General features: G+C 51.4%; 1 protein-coding gene across 1 annotated transcript in view; it reads right to left on the bottom strand.

Annotated features, from left to right (window-relative positions):
• The window catches only part of LOC128701089 (roundabout homolog 2-like), a 66,181-nt gene extending 52,360 nt beyond the window's left edge, over positions 1-13,821 (bottom strand). Inside the window, exon 1 of the mRNA XM_070100640.1 lies at positions 12,936-13,821. Within this exon, the coding sequence (XP_069956741.1) occupies positions 12,936-12,987 (52 nt within the window). The 5' untranslated portion in view covers positions 12,988-13,821. The remainder of the gene's footprint in view (positions 1-12,935) is intronic.
• Between the last annotated feature and the right edge of the window lie 4,196 nt (positions 13,822-18,017).

The following is an 18,017-nucleotide window of genomic DNA, read 5'->3' as shown; positions in this document are numbered from 1 at the left end:
GCTAACTCTCCTCACCCTGGGTTATCTTGGGTGGCTAACACTCCCTACCCTGGGTTATCCTGGGTGGCTAACACTCTCTACCCTGGGTTGTCCTGGGTGGCTAACACTGCCTACCCTGGGTTATCCTGGGTGGCTTACACTCCCTTCCCTGGGTTATCCTGGGTGGCTAACACTCTCTACCCTGGGTTATCCTGGGTGGCTAACACTGCCTACCCTGAGTTATCCTTGGTGGATAACACTCCCTACCCTGGGTTATCCTGGGTGGATAACACTCCCTACCCTGGGTTATCTTGGGTGGCTAACACTCCCTACCCTGGGTTATCCTGGGTGGTTAACACTCCCTACCCTGGGTTATCCTGGGTGGCTAACACTGCCTACCCTGAGTTATCCTTGGTGGAAAACACTCCCTACCCTGAGTTATCCTTGGTGGATAACACTCCCTACCCTGAGTTATCCTTGGTGGATAACACTCCCTGCCCTGAGTTATCCTTGGTGGATAACACTCCCAACCCTGGGTTATCCTGAGTGGCTAACACTCCCTACCCTTTGTTATCCTGGGTGGCTAACACTCCCTACCCTGGGTTATCCTGGGTGGCTAACACTCCCTACCCTGGGTTATAATGGTGGATAACACTCCCAACCCTGGGTTATCCTGGGTGGCTAACACTCCCTACCCCGAATTATCCAGGGTGGCTAACACTCTCTCCCCTGGGTTATCCTGGGTGGCAAACACTGCCTACCCTGAGTTATCCTTGGTGGATAACACTCCCTACCCTGGGTTATCATGGGTGGATAACACTCCCTACCCTGGGTTATCTTGGGTGGCTAACACTCCCTACCCTGGGTTATCCTGGGTGGTTAACACTCCCTACCCTGGGTTATCCTGGGTGGCTAACACTGCCTACCCTGGGTTATCCTTGGTGGATAACACTCCCTACCCTGGGATATCCTGGGTGGCTAACACTCCCTACCCTGGGTTATCCTGGGTGGCTAACACTCCCTACCCTGGGTTATCCTGGGTGGCTAACACTCCCTACCCTGGGTTATCCTGGGTGGCTAACACTGCCTACCCTGGGTTATCCTTGGTGGATAACACTCCCTACCCTGGGTTATCCTGGGTGGCTAACACTCCCTACCCTGGGTTATCCTGGGTGGCTAACACTCCCTACCCTGGGTTATCCTGGGTGGCTAACACTCCCTACCCTGGGTTATCCTGGGTGGCTAACACTCCCTACCCTGGGTTATCCTGGGTGGCTAACACTCCCTACCCTGGGTTATCCTTGGTGGATAACACTCCCTACCCTGGGTTATCCTGTGTGGCTAACACTCCCTACCCTGGGTTATCCTGGGTGGCTAACACTCCCTACCCTGGGTTATCCTGGGTGGCTAACACTCCCTACCCTGGGTTATCCTGGGTGGCTAACACTGCATACCCTGGGTTATCCTGGGTGGTTAACACTCCCTACCCTGGGTTATCCTGGTGGCTAACACTCCCTACCCTGGGTTATCCTGGGTGGCTAACACTCCCTACCCTGGGTTATCCTGGGTGGCTAACACTCCCTACCCTGGGTTATCCTGGGTGGCTAACACTGCCTACCCTGGGTTATCCTTGGTGGATAACACTCCCTACCCTGGGTTATCCTGGGTGGCTAACACTCCCTACCCTGGGTTATCCTGAGTGGTTAACACTCCCTACCCTGGGTTATCCTGAGTGGTTAACACTCCCTATCCTGGGTTATCCTGGGTGACTAACACTCCCTACCCCGAATTATCCAGGGTGGCTAACACTCTCTACCCTGGGTTATCCTGGGTGGCTAACACTGCCTACCCTGAGTTATCCTTGGTGGATAACACTCCCTACCCTGAGTTATCCTTGGTGGATAACACTCCCTACCCTGAGTTATCCTTGGTGGATAACACTCCCTACCCTGAGTTATCCTTGGTGGATAACACTCCCTACCCTGGGTTATCCTGGGTGGCTAACACTCCCTACCCTGGGTTATCCTGGGTGGCTAACACTCCCTACCCTGGGTTATCCTGGGTGGCTAACACTCCCTACCCTGGGTTATCCTGAGTGGTTAACACTCCCTATCCTGGGTTATCCTGGGTGGCTAACACTCCCTACCCCGAATTATCCTGGGTGGCTAACACTCTCTACCCTGGGTTATCCTGGGTGGCTAACACTCCTACCCTGAGTTATCCCGGGTGGATAACACTCCCTACCCTGGGTTATCCTGGGTGGATAACACTCCCTACCCTGGGTTATCTTTGGTGGCTAACACTCCCTACCCTGGGTTATCCTGGTTGGCTAACACTCTCTACCCTGGGTTATCCTGGATGGCTAACACTCCCTACCCTGGGTTATCCTGGGTGGCTAACACTCCTTACCCTGGCGTATCCTGGGTGGCTATCTCTTTCTACCCTTGGTTATCCTGGGTGGCTAATGCTGCCTTGGGTTATCCTGGGTAGCTAACACCCCCTGCCTTGGGTTATCCTTGGTGGCTAACTCTCCCTACTCTGGGTTATCCTTGATGGTTAGCACTCCCTACCCTGCGTTATCCTTGGTGGCTAACACTACTCTGGGTTATCCTGGGTGGTTAACACTCCCTACCCTGGGTTATCCTGGGTGGCTAACACTCCCTACCCTGGGTTATCCTGGGTGGCTAACACTCCCTACCCTGGGTTATCCTGGGTGGCTAACACTGCCTACCCTGGGTTATCCTTGGTGGATAACACTCCCTACCCTGGGTTATCCTGGGTGGCTAACACTCCCTACCCTGGGTTATCCTGAGTGGTTAACGCTCCCTACCCTGGGTTATCCTGAGTGGTTAACACTCCCTATCCTGGGTTATCCTGGGTGGCTAACACTCCCTACCCCGAATTATCCTGGGTGGCTAACACTCTCTACCCTGGGTTATCCTGGGTGGCTAACACTGCCTACCCTGAGTTATCCTTGGTGGATAACACTCCCTACCCTGAGTTATCCTTGGTGGAAAACACTCCCTACCCTGAGTTATCCTTGGTGGATAACACTCCCTACCCTGAGTTATCCTTGGTGGATAACACTCCCTACTCTGGGTTATCCTGGGTGGCTAACATTCCCTACCCTGGGTTATCCTGGGTGGCTAACACTCCCTACCCTGGGTTATCCTGGGTGGCTAACACTCCCTACCCTGGGTTATCCTGAGTGGTTAACACTCCTTATCCTGGGTTATCCTGGGTGGCTAACACTCCCTACCCCGAATTATCCTGGGTGGCTAACACTCCCTACCCTGGGTTATCCTGGGTGGCTAACACTGCCTACCCTGAGTTATCCTTGGTGGATAACACTCCCTACCCTGGGTTATCCTGGGTGGATAACACTCCCTACCCTGGGTTATCTTGGGTGGCTAACACTCCCTACCCTGGGTTATCCTGGGTGGTTAACACTCCCTACCCTGGGTTATCCTGGGTGGCTAACACTCTCTACCCTGGGTTATCCTGGGTGGCTAACACTGCCTACCCTGAGTTATCCTTGGTGGATAACACTCCCTACCCTGAGTTATCCTTGGTGGATAACACTCCCTACCCTGAGTTATCCTTGGTGGATAACACTCCCTACCCTGAGTTATCCTTGGTGGATAACACTCCCTACCCTGAGTTATCCTTGGTGGATAACACTCCCTACCCTGGGTTATCCTGGGTGCCTAACACTCCTCTCCCTGGGTTATCCTGGGTGCCTAACACTCCTCACCCTGGGTTATCCTGGGTGGCTAACTCTCCTCACCCTGGGTTATCCTGGGTGCCTAACACTCCTCTCCCTGGGTTATCCTGGGTGCCTAACACTCCTCTCCCTGGGTTATCCTGGGTGCCTATCACTCCTCACCCTGGGTTATCCTCGGTGGATAACTCTCCTCACCCTGGGTTATCCTGGGTGGCTAACTCTCCTCACCCTGGGTTATCTTGGGTGGCTAACACTCCCTACCCTGGGTTATCCTGGGTGGCTAACACTCTCTACCCTGGGTTGTCCTGGGTGGCTAACACTGCCTACCCTGGGTTATCCTGGGTGGCTTACACTCCCTTCCCTGGGATATCCTGGGTGGCTAACACTCTCTACCCTGGGTTATCCTGGGTGGCTAACACTGCCTACCCTGAGTTATCCTTGGTGGATAACACTCCCTACCCTGGGTTATCCTGGGTGGATAACACTCCCTACCCTGGGTTATCTTGGGTGGCTAACACTCCCTACCCTGGGTTATCCTGGGTGGTTAACACTCCCTACCCTGGGTTATCCTGGGTGGCTAACACTCCCTACCCTGGGTTATCCTGAGTGGTTAACATTCCATATCCTGGGTTATCCTGGGTGGCTAACACTCCCTTCCGTGGGTTATCCTGGGTGGCTAACACTCCCTACCGTGGGTTATCCTGGGTGGCTAACACTCCCTTCCGTGGGTTATGCTGGGTGGCTAACACTGCCTACCCTGAGTTATCCTGGGTGATTAACACTCCCTATCCTGGGTTATCCTGGGTGGCTAACACTCCCTACCCTGGGTTATCCTGGGTGGCTAACACTCCCTACCCTGGGTTATCCTGGGTGGATAACACTCCCTACCCTGGGTTATCCTGGGTGGCTAACACTCCCTACCCTGGGTTAACCTGGGTGGCTAACACTCCCTACCCTGGGTTATCCTGGGTGGCTAACACTCCCTACCCTGGGTTATCCTGGGTGGCTAACACTGCCTACCCTGGGTTATCCTTGGTGGATAACACTCCCTACCCTGGGTTATCCTGGGTGGCTAACACTCCCTACCCTGGGTTATCCTGGGTGGCTAACACTCCCTACCCTGGGTTATCCTGGGTGGCTAACACTCCCTACCCTGGGTTATCCTGGGTGGCTAACACTGCCTACCCTGGGTTATCCTTGGTGGATAACACTCCCTACCCTGGGTTATCCTGGGTGGCTAACACTCCCTACCCTGGGTTATCCTGAGTGGTTAACACTCCCTACCCTGGGTTATCCTGAGTGGTTAACACTCCCTATCCTGGGTTATCCTGGGTGGCTAACATTCCGTACCCCGAATTATCCTGGGTGGCTAACACTCTCTACCCTGGGTTATCCTGGGTGGCTAACACTGCCTACCCTGAGTTATCCTTGGTGGATAACACTCCCTACCCTGAGTTATCCTTGGTGGATAACACTCCCTACCCTGAGTTATCCTTGGTGGATAACAATCCCTACCCTGAGTTATCCTTGGTGGATAACACTCCCTACCCTGGGTTATCCTGGGTGACTAACACTCCCTACCCTGGGTTATCCTGGGTGGCTAACACTCCCTACCCTGGGTTATCCTGGGTGGCTAACACTCCCTACCCTGGGTTATCCTGCGTGGTTAGCACTCCCTATCCTGGGTTATCCTGGGTGGCTAACACTCCCTACCCCGAATTATCCTGGGTGGCTAACACTCTCTACCCTGGGTTATCCTGGGTGGCTAACACTGCCTACCCTGAGTTATCCTTGGTGGATGACACTCCCTACCCTGGGTTATCCTGGGTGGATAACACTCCCTACCCTGGGTTATCTTTGGTGGCTAACACTCCCTACCCTGGGTTATCCTGGGTGGTTAACACTCCCTACCCTGGGTTATCCTGGGTGGTTAACACTCCCTACCCTGGGTTATCCTGGGTGGCTAACACTCCCTACCCTGGGTTATGCTGGGTGGCTAACACTTCCTTCCCTGGGTTATCCTGGGTGGCTAACACTCCCTACCCTGGGTTATCCTGGGTGGCTAACACTCCCTATCCTGGGTTATCCTGGGTGGCTAACACTCCCTACCCCGAATTATCCTGGGTGGCTAACACTCTCTACCCTGGGTTATCCTGGGTGGCTAACACTGCCTACCCTGAGTTATCCTTGGTGGATAACACTCCCTACCCTGAGTTATCCTTGGTGGATAACACTCCCTACCCTGGGTTATCCTGGGTGGCTAACACTCCCTACCCTGGGTTATCCTGGGTGCCTAACACTCCTCTCCCTGGGTTATCCTGGGTGCCTAACACTCCTCACCCTGGGTTATCCTGGGTGGCTAACTCTCCTCACCCTGGGTTATCCTGGGTGCCTAACACTCCTCTCCCTGGGTTATCCTGGGTGCCTAACACTCCTCTCCCTGGGTTATCCTGGGTGCCTATCACTCCTCACCCTGGGTTATCCTCGGTGGATAACTCTCCTCACCCTGGGTTATCCTGGGTGGCTAACTCTCCTCACCCTGGGTTATCTTGGGTGGCTAACACTCCCTACCCTGGGTTATCCTGGGTGGCTAACACTCTCTACCCTGGGTTATCCTGGGTGGCTAACACTGCCTACCCTGGGTTATCCTGGGTGGCTAACACTCCCTACCCTGGGTTATCCTGGGTGGCTAACACTCTCTACCCTGGGTTATCCTGGGTGGCTAACACTGCCTACCCTGAGTTATCTTTGGTGGCTAACACTCCCTACCCTGGGTTATCCTGGGTGGTTAACACTCCCTACCCTGGGTTATCCTGGGTGGTTAACACTCCGTACCCTGGGTTATCCTGGGTGGTTAACACTCCCTACCCTGGGTTATCCTGGGTGGCTAACACTCCCTACCCTGGGTTATCCTGAGTGGTTAACATTCCATATCCTGGGTTATCCTGGGTGGCTAACACTCCCTACCGTGGGTTATCCTGGGTGGCTAACACTCCCTACCGTGGGTTATCCTGGGTGGCTAACACTCCCTTCCGTGGGTTATGCTGGGTGGCTAACACTGCCTACCCTGAGTTATCCTGGGTGGTTAACACTCCCTATCCTGGGTTATCCTGGGTGGCTAACACTCCCTACCCTGGGTTATCCTGGGTGGGTAACACTCCCTACCCTGGGTTATCCTGGGTGGATAACACTCCCTACCCTGGGTTATCCTTGGTGGCTAACACTCCCTACCCTCGGTTAACCTGGGTGGCTAACACTCCCTACCCTGGGTTATCCTGGGTGGCTAACACTCCCTACCCTGGGTTATCCTGGGTGGCTAACACTGCCTACCCTGGGTTATCCTTGGTGGATAACACTCCCTACCCTGGGTTATCCTGGGTGGCTAACACTCCCTACCCTGGGTTATCCTTGGTGGCTAACACTCCCTACCCTGAGTTATCCTGGGTGGCTAACGCTCCCTACCCTGGGTTATCCTGGGTGGCTAACACTGCCTACCCTGGGTTATCCTTGGTGGATAACACTCCCTACCCTGGGTTATCCTGGGTGGCTAACACTCCCTACCCTGGGTTATCCTGAGTGGTTAACACTCCCTACCCTGGGTTATCCTGAGTGGTTAACACTCCCTATCCTGGGTTATCCTGGGTGGCTAACATTCCCTACCCCGAATTATCCTGGGTGGCTAACACTCCCTACCCTGGGTTATCCTGGGTGGCTAACACTGCCTACCCTGAGTTATCCTTGGTGGATAACACTCCCTACCCTGAGTTATCCTTGGTGGATAACACTCCCTACCCTGAGTTATCCTTGGTGGATAACACTCCCTACCCTGAGTTATCCTTGGTGGATAACACTCCCTACCCTGGGTTATCCTGGGTGGCTAACACTCCCTACCCTGGGTTATCCTGGGTGGCTAACACTCCCTACCCTGGGTTATCCTGGGTGGCTAACACTCCCTACCCTGGGTTATCCTGAGTGGTTAACACTCCCTATCCTGGGTTATCCTGGGTGGCTAACACTCCCTACCCCGAATTATCCTGGGTGGCTAACACTCTCTACCCTGGGTTATCCTGGGTGGCTAACACTGCCTACCCTGAGTTATCCTTGGTGGATAACACTCCCTACCCTGGGTTATCCTGGGTGGATAACACTCCCTACCCTGGGTTATCTTGGGTGGCTAACACTCCCTACCCTGGGTTATCCTGGGTGGTTAACACTCCCTACCCTGGGTTATCCTGGGTGGTTAAAACTTCCTACCCTGGGTTATCCTGGGTGGCTAACACTCCCTACCCTGGGTTATGCTGGGTGGCTAACACTTCCTTCCCTGGGTTATCCTGGGTGGCTAACACTCCCTACCCTGGGTTATCCTGGGTGGCTAACACTCCCTACCCTGGGTTATCCTGGGTGGTTAACACTCCCTACCCTGGGTTATCCTGGGTGGCTAACACTCCCTACCCTGGGTTATGCTGGGTGGCTAACACTCCTTACCCTGGGTTATCCTGGGTGCCTAATACTCCTCACCATGGATTACCTGGAGGTTACCTGGAGGTTATTCCCTGGGATCAACGCCCCCGCGGCCCGGTCCATGACCAGGCCTCCCGATGGATCAGGGCCTGATCAACTAGGCTGTTACTGGTGGCCGCACGCAGTCCAACGTACGAGCCACAGCCCGGCTGATCCGGCACTGACTTTAGATATCTGTCCAGCTCTCTCTTGAAGACAGCCAGGGGTTTATTGGCAATTCCCCGAATGCTTGATGGGAGGCTGTTGAACAGTCTTGGGCCCCGGACACTTATGGTGTTTTCCCTTAGTATGCAGATTCGGGACCATTCCTTCCAGGATTTTCCAAGTGTAGATTATGATATATCTCTCCCTCCTGCGTTCCAACGAGTACAAGTCAAGTGCTTCCAAGCGTTCCCAGTAGTTAAGGTGCTTGACAGAACTTATATGTGCAGTAAAGGATCTCTGTACACTCTCTAGATCTGCAATTTCACCTGCTTTGTATGGAGATGTTAATGTACAGCAGTATTCCAGCCTAGAGAGAACAAGTGATTTGAAAAGGATCATCATGGGCTTGGCATCTCTCATTTTGAAAGTTCTCATTATTCATCCTATCATTTTCTTTGCACGTGCGATCGTGGCACTGTTGTGATCCTTGAAAGTGAGATCCTCAGACATTACTACTCCCAGGTCCCTTACATTATTTTTCCGCTCTATTGTATGGCCGGAGTCAGTAGTATACTCTGTTCTAGTTATTATCTCCTCCAGTTTTCCATAACGGAGTAGTTGGAATTTGTCCTCATTGAACATCATATTGTTTACCGTTGCCCACTGGAAAACTTTGTTTATATCTTCTTGGAGGTTAACCGCGTCCTCAGCAGATGACAGCCTCATGCAGATCCTAGTATCATCCGCAAAGGATGATACGGTGCTGTGATGTATATCTCTGTCTATATCTGATATGAGGATAAGGAACAGGATGGGGACGAGTACTGAGCCTGGGCGGTTAACTCTCCTCACCCTGGGTTATCCTGGGTGCCTAACACTCCTCACCTTGGGTTATCCTGGGTGCCTAACACTCCTCACCCTAGGTTATCCTGGGTGCCTAACACTCCTCACCCTGGGTTATCCTGGGTGCCTAATACTCCTCTCCCTGGGTTATCCTGGGTGCCTAACACTCCTCACCCTGGGTTATCCTGGGTGGCTAACTCTCCTCACCCTGGGTTATCCAGGGTGCCTATCACTCCTCACCCTGGGTTATCCTCGGTGGATAACTCTCCTCACCCTGGGTTATCCTGGGTGGCTAACTCTCCTCACCCTGGGTTATCCTGGGTGCCTAACACTCCTTACCCTGGGTTATCCTGGGTGGCTAACTCTCCTCACCCTGGGTTATCCTGGTGCCTAACACTCCTCACCCTGGGTTATCCTGGGTGGCTAATTCTCACCCTGGGTGATCCTGGGTGCCTAACACTCCTCACCCTGAGTAATCCGTGGCGGCTAACTCTCGTCACCCTGGGTTATCCTGGGTGGCTAACACTCCTCACCCTGGGTTATCCGTGGCGGCTAACTCTCCTCACCCTGGGTTATCCGTGGCAGCTAACTCTCCTCACCCTGGGTTATCCTGGGTGCCTAACACTCCTCACCCTGGGTTATCCTGGGTGCCTAATACTCCTCTCCCTGGGTTATCCTGGGTGCCTAACACTCCTCACCCTGGGTTATCCTGGGTGGCTAACTCTCCTCACCCTGGGTTATCCAGGGTGCCTATCACTCCTCACCCTGGGTTATCCTCGGTGGATAACTCTCCTCACCCTGGGTTATCCTGGGTGGCTAACTCTCCTCACCCTGGGTTATCCTGGGTGCCTAACACTCCTTACCCTGGGTTATCCTGGGTGGCTAACTCTCCTCACCCTGGGTTATCCTGGTGCCTAACACTCCTCACCCTGGGTTATCCTGGGTGGCTAATTCTCACCCTGGGTGATCCTGGGTGCCTAACACTCCTCACCCTGAGTAATCCGTGGCGGCTAACTCTCGTCACCCTGGGTTATCCTGGGTGGCTAACACTCCTCACCCTGGGTTATCCGTGGCGGCTAACTCTCCTCACCCTGGGTTATCCGTGGCAGCTAACTCTCCTCACCCTGGGTTATCCTGGGTGACTAACACTCCTCACCCTGGGTTATCCGTGGCAGCTAACTCTCCTCACCCTGGGTCATCCTGGGTGGCTAACTCTCCTCACCCTGGGTTATCCTGGGCGGCTAACACTCCTCACCCTGAGTTATCCGTGGCGGCTAACTCTCCTCACCCTGGGTTATCCTGGGTGGCTAACTGTCCTCACCCTATGTTATCCTGGGTGGCTAACTCTCCTCACCCTGGGTTATCCTGGGTTACTAACTCTCCTCACCCTGGGTTATCCTGGGTGCCTAACACTCCTCACCCTGGGTTATCCTGGGTGCCTAACTCTCCTCACCCTGGGTTATCCTGGGTGGCTAACACTCCTCACCCTGGGTTATCCTGGGTGCCTAACACTCCTCACCCTGGGTTATCCTGGGTGGCTAACTCTCCTCACCCTGGGTTATCCTGGGTGGCTAACTCTCCTCACCCTGGGTTATCCTGGGTGGCTAACACTCCTCACCCTGCTTTATCCAGGGTGGCTAACACTCCTCACCCTGGGTTATCCTGGGTGGCTAACTCTCCTCACCCTGGGTTATCCTGGGTGGCTAACACTCCTCACCCTGCTTTATCCTGGGTGGCTAACACTCCTCACCCTGGGTTATCCTGGGTGGCTAACACTCCTCACCCTGCTTTATCCTGGGTGGCTAACACTCCTCACCCTGGGTTATCCTGGGTGGCTAACACTCCTCACCCTGGGTTATCCTGGGTTCCTAACACTCCTCACCCTGGGTTATCCTGGGTGGCTAACACTCCTCACCCTGGGTTATCCTGGGTGGCTAACACTCCTCACCCTGGGTTATCCTGGATGGCTAACACTCCTCACCCTGGGTTATCCTGGGTGGCTAACACTCCTCACCCTGGGTTATCCTGGGTGGCTAACTCTCCTCACCCTGGGTTATCCTGGGTGGCTAACTCTCCTCACCCTGGGTTATCCTGGGTGGCTAACTCTCCTCACCCTGGGTTATCCTGGGTGGCTCGTAACTAAGTTTATTCAGATATACACAAATACAGTTACATACATCATCATACATAGCAGCGTATGTATAGAGAACCTAAGATAACACCAAGAAATGTGGGTTGTCCTAAGTAGCTAACTCTTCAAGTTAAAAATCCGAACACATCTTATCTGACAGAGTGCAAAACTTTTAAAGGATTACGGTTTGAGCATAAAGGAGGATGGTAACTGCCTGGAGGGTTGTGCTCTACCTGCCGTCTGCATTATACTGCAAATTTATCATGGCCCGACCAAGCATCCGTACTGATTGTCTGTTCAACCCGGCTGTTGGTGTTGGGACCTGCTGGCCCACATGTCCATCACTCCATGGGGGTAGAGATCAAGTTTCCTACTGAAGAAGTGATCTAAATGATTTAGAAACCCGACAAATTAAGGAATTAGATACTTGTGTAACACTTGAGAATCTTTATTGTGGAGACGTAACTTCCTCAGGTGGACGGTGGAAGATGAGAAGTTTGAGGTAATCAGTCCCTCTGCTTTGAGGGACTCGTGGTGGATCAGTGTCTGATCAGCCAGGCTGTTACTGCTGGCAGCACGCAAACTGACTCACGAGCCACAGACAGGCTGATCAGGTATTGACTTTAAGTGCCTGTCCTGTACCTTCATGAAGACAGTCAGGGGTCTGTTGGTAATTCCTATAGTGATTTTCATGTGCAGATGTGGGACTAGTCTCTCTACGATTTTCCATGTGTATATTATCATTTATCTTTCTCGCCTGCCTTCCAGGGAGTACAAATTAAGGGACTTCAACTGTTCCCAGTAATTTAGGTATTTTATCATACCTATACCAGGTCGGCAATGTCGCCAGCCTTGAAGGAGGCAGTTAGTGTACAGCAGTATTCCAGCCTAGAGAGAACAAGCGATTTGAAGAGAATTATCATAGTCTTGGCATCCCTAGTTTTGAAGGTTCTTATTATCCACCCTATCATTTTCCTAGCAGATGTTGTATATACATTGTTGTAGTTTTTGAAGGTGAGATCCTATGACATTATCACTCCCAGGTCCTTCACATTGGTTTCCCGCTCTATTGTATGGTTGACTAACACCCAGGTACCTACTTGCTTGTTAGGTGAACAGGACAAGTGTAAGGAAACACTCCCAATGTTTCCACCAGAGACACTCAGCGTGTGAAGCGAGAGGTTTACCTACCAGACCACGGGCTTGGTAGGTTTTTGTATATCTCGTCTTATTGTTACTGATTTTCATTCACATGAGTTACTTAAATATTTTAACTTTTATAGTTTAAATAATAAAATATTACAAGGACCACTATGAAAATAAGCCAGTGGAAAGTCTAGGTCATCTGACAGAGACCTTCTACTGGCTTACCTTTCCACACCTTTAAAAATTATGGATACAAGGGTACCTAGCTCTGGGTCCCTGCGTCAAGGCAACATGATGGGAGACCATGGTAAGTAACTTTATTTAAGTACAAGTACACATAAGTACAATTAGCATACATAGTGTAAATTACCCACCAGGATAACCCAGGGCGTACACTGACTTATTCCCATTGTGGTCCTTGATAATTGTAATTAATACAGGTCTTACCTTGATGTGCTGCGACCAGTGACAACATCAACACTAACACTGTCACATCCATGGATAAATTTCTACAACATCAACACTGTCACATCCATGGGTGAGTCTCCACAACATCAACACTGTAACATCCATGGGTGACTCTCCACAACATCAGCACTGTAACATCCATGGGTGACTCTCCACAACATCAACACTGTAACATCCATGGGTGACTCTCCACAATATCAGCACTGTAACATTCATGGGTGACTCTCCACAACATCAGCACTGTAACATCCATGGGTGACTCTCCACAACATCAACACTGTAACATCCATGGGTGACTCTCCACAACATCAACACTGTAACATTCATGGGTGACTCTCCACAACATCAACACTGTAACATCCATGGGTGACTCTCCACAACATCAACACTGTAACATCCATGGGTGACTCTCCACAACATCAACACTGTAACATCCATGGGTGACTCTCCACAACATCAACACTGTAACATTCATGGGTGACTCTCCACAACATCAACACTGTAACATCCATGGGTGACTCTCCACAATATCAGCACTGTAACATTCATGGGTGACTCTCCACAACATCAACACTGTAACATTCATGGGTGACTCTCCACAACATCAACACTGTAACATCCATGGGTGACTCTCCACAACATCAACACTGTAACATCCATGGGTGACTCTCCACAACATCAACACTGTAACATCCATGGGTGACTCTCCACAACATCAACACTGTAACATCCATGGGTGACTCTCCACAACATCAACACTGTAACATCCATGGGTGACTCTCCACAATATCAGCACTGTAACATTCATGGGTGACTCTCCACAACATCAACACTGTAACATTCATGGGTGACTCTCCACAACATCAACACTGTAACATTCATGGGTGACTCTCCACAACATCAACACTGTAACATTCATGGGTGACTCTCCACAACATCAACACTGTAACATTCATGGGTGACTCTCCACAACATCAACACTGTAACATTCATGGGTGACTCTCCACAACATCAACACTGTAACATTCATGGGTGACTCTCCACAACATCAACACTGTAACATTCATGGGTGACTCTCCACAACATCAACACTGTAACATTCATGGGTGACTCTCCACAACATCAACATCAGTATTTTAAGTACATATTCAGTCATAATGAAATACATTCACAATTCTCTGTGCTCTTTGATGTATTATAATACAGTAAGTGTTGTATTCTTGAAATCTTTGAGAAATAATGGAAGCATATCAGAGTAGCGTCTTGTCTCACACACTGTGATGGGAGGCAGTGACGCACAACCTCTCCCTACAATGTCTTGTCTCACACTGAGTGTGTCTGACTCAACCCAAGACTCCCAGTCAGTGATTGAGCTGAGTGATGTTAGGTTAGGCGGCGGCGGTGGCTGGACGGCGGCGGCGGTGGCTGGACGGCGGCGGCGGTGGCTGGACGGCGGCGGCGGTGGCTGGACGGCGGCGGCGGTGGCTGAACGGCGGCGGTGGTGGCTGGACGGCGGCGGCGGTGGCTGAACGGCGGCGGCGGTGGCTGGACAGCGGCGGCAGTGGCTGGGCAGCGGCGGGGGAGGCTGGACGGCGGCGGCGGTGGCTGGGCAGCGGCGGTGGCGGCTGGACGGCGGCGGTGGCTGGGCGGCGGCGGCGGTGGCTGGACGGCGGCGGCGGTGGCTGGACGGCGGCGGCAGTGGCTGAACGGCGGCGGCGGTGGCTGAACGGCGGCGGCGGTGGCTGGACAGCGGCGGCAGTGGCTGGGCAGCGGCGGTGGCGGCTGGACGGCGGCTGGACGGCGGCGGTGGCTGGGCGGCGGCGGCGGTGGCTGGGCAGCGGCGGTGGCGACTGGACGGCGGCGGTGGCTGGGTGGCGGTGGTGGCTGGGCAGCGGCGGTGGTGGCTGAGCGGCAGCGGTGGCTTGGCGGTGGTGCTGGTGGCTGGGCGGCGGCGGTGATGGCTGGGAGGTATGTATATGCATTCAGAGGTAAAGAATTGTATAACTGACATATTTACTTAACTGATATATTAATCTCAAGTTCGTCCCAAAGAGCACAAACTCTCCCACTGGGACAAACCGAACATGGAAAAAATTGCCAACACAATGTTCACCAACGCTTCAGGAAAGGATACGGCTTGTCTCCTGGCGGTGAAGGCACCACATTCAGGAGATTTCCTTTTAGCTGTTCCCACTTCCTCCTTGGGCACTCGACTCGACCCACAGGCCATTCGGATTGGTGTTGCTCTTCGCCTAGCCCCCCCCCCATACTCCCCTGCAGGGCAACTGCTGATCAAATCGGACTTCATGGTCTCGTGTTGTCATGTAGGCGGGTAATGGAATGTATAGACATTTGGGGAATAAGGGAGTGATGGGGGAGTAGGCAGGAGAAGCGAGTCAAGTGATTAGCAGAGGTAATATAAGGTCACCGCAACTGGACCATCACTTCTCATTACCTCTACACTCTACTCACCCTTTCAGTACTTGAAATGAAATATAGTACAAGAAATGGAAATAATGAATAATGGGGACAGTCAATATTACTATTCCACTCAAACACAGTTTTGTACAATAAGTCTTTGTACAATAATATATTTGGGAACAGGAGAACACTGATGTGTTTAGATAAATGGGGATGGCACACATAAGCAGTGAGACAGGGAATACAATCAACTGGCAAAACAGAATATAACTTACAATATAGTTCACAGGACAGTTCACCACAGGAACTAAGTCACACTCTAGCCACAGGTCCCAAGACCTACACAGCACGAGTGCTGCTCCAAGCCAGTACTTTGCCCAATGTCTCCAACAGAGTCTCCTCCAGAGACTCTCCAGCAGCCTTCTCCCGAGCTCTGCCCACAGGCCAGAGCTCCGCCAGTCTCTGCTGCTCTTAGTTCTGCACACAGCAGCAGCTCCACTTGAAATCTCCTGCTCAGCTGTTCCTTGGGCTTATATGGTCCTCAAAGCCCCTCCCACAATGGGGTGTGCACCGCGTGTTTTGACCTGAGGCCGTCAAGAACAAAAGATCTGAGACATAAGCTGAAAGGTGTGTCTGACAGCTATTTGCCAAGGCAAGGTGTAACCATTTAATTGGTTAAATTAGGTCTCCCTTAGCGACCTCACAAGCATAGTGGACTACATCACAGTGTGTCTTACATCAGAAGGGAAGCATGCTAGACATGAGGAGGTCAACGACATCATAAAGAGAAGTCTGGTCACAGCTCATTGCCCAGTTGAACGGGAACCCCAAGTACAGAGGTCTGACAGGAGTCAAAAACGTCCTAATGCAGGCACACTGCTACCCTGGAAGGATGGTAAACAGATTGCCTGGGACTACATCTGTGCCACTGCTTTGGCAGACACCTACTTGCCATACTCTGAAGCTGAAGGGGGTCCAAGTGTGCTTTGAAGTTCCTGAAAGAGCTGGGTGAAAAGTTCGTCACAGAAACTAAGGATCACATAGTGCCCAGCTTCCTCTTTCAGCGACTCAGGGCTGCGATCTAGAGGGAAAATGCCTGCACCATTCTGGGCACGCGGTCCACCGCCTAGGAGCTGGACGAAGTTTTCGAGATGTAGCTCTGAGATGCTACCTATGTTGTTCTACTTCCTATTGTATTTTTGTCCATGTATTTTGTCTTTAAATAAGTTCACATGGAATACAGAATATAGTGGGTGGTAGGAGAAGAAAATATTCGAACAGCTCCGGGGAGAACTTTGAGTCTCCCCTGAAGTAAGTTTATTCTTTTCTCTGAGGATAAGGGTCCCAAATCCAGTTCCAGAGGTGGTACCTCCCTATATTATACTGTCTATCTCTATATTCCTCAATAAGTGGACAGTTAAGCACATAGTGTTCAAGACAGTGACCATATGCCTGACCACATAATTTGCATTTGGTTTGATCATCTGTGTGTCTCCCAAACTGCCAGAAGTACTTGTAACCAAGCCTAAGCCTGGGCACTACAACATCAGTCAGTCTGTTCACATTGCACGTTGCTCCATAAACATACTTATCTACTTTCATGTTATCATAGTGGGTTATAGATCTACTCAGGCTTCTAACTGCATTCCTATAACAATCATTTTCATTTTCACTATTTCTCTCCTAATATTATTCCTAATGCTAGACACAGATATACCAAAGTTATATTCTACATTCTTCTTCTGGGTACTCTTCTTGGCTAACATATCAACTTTATCATGAAGGAGTAATCCAATGTGTGATGGGATCCATAGCAATTTTACATCAATTCCTTTGTCCCTGATTTTTTAATATATATACCTGGCTTCCCCAATGAGCATGTTGTTGGAGTCATTACATGAGTCAAGAGCCTTCAATGATGACATAGAATCAGTAATGGTGATAGAGTCAAGCTCAGTGTCATAGGTTAGCTTCAGCACCATCAGGATTGCAAACAATTTAGTTTGTAGTGTAGACGCCCAGTTGTTAATTCTTATGCCTAGTTCAACAAGTTTATTATGGTTCTTAACTAGATGAGAGCAGATGCAGCCCTGCCAGAAGACTCCTGTTTAGATCCATCGGTGTATATAACTTGTGATAACGTATTACCACCAGCTAAGCGAGAAATTTCTTCTTGAGCAGTTGCTTTAACAAGTGATTTAAGGAAGGGATTACTAGCAATGAGCTTCTTGGGAGGGACTTGCAGGTATGTGATATTAAATGAACACATCTTCCACGGAGGGGTGAAATGCTCTTGTTGCCTACAGTGATACAGTTCATGTAGGTTATAAAACTTAATGCAATTGTACGTTTTCACAATCCATTTAGATCTGTGTGTATTTACTTCTAGACATTTAGTAAGACTGTGAAAGAGACAGTCTTGTGTGGCCATACACTGTAAGAGAGACAGTCTGGTGTAGCCAGACACTGTGAGAGAGACAGTCTGGTGTGGCCTGACACTGAGAGAGAGAGTCTTGTGTGGCTACACACTGTGAGAGAGACAGTCTAGAGTGGCCAGACACTGTGAGAGAGACAGTCTAGAGTGGCCAGACACTGTGAGAGAGACAGTCTAGAGTGGCCAGACACTGTGAGAGAGACTGA

The sequence above is a fragment of the Cherax quadricarinatus genome, chromosome 73, assembly GCF_038502225.1.
Source record: "Cherax quadricarinatus isolate ZL_2023a chromosome 73, ASM3850222v1, whole genome shotgun sequence".
NCBI classification, from domain to species: Eukaryota; Metazoa; Arthropoda; class Malacostraca; order Decapoda; family Parastacidae; genus Cherax; species Cherax quadricarinatus.
Note: the sequence above shows the minus strand (reverse complement) of the source record. Positions and strands in the feature narration are given on the sequence as shown.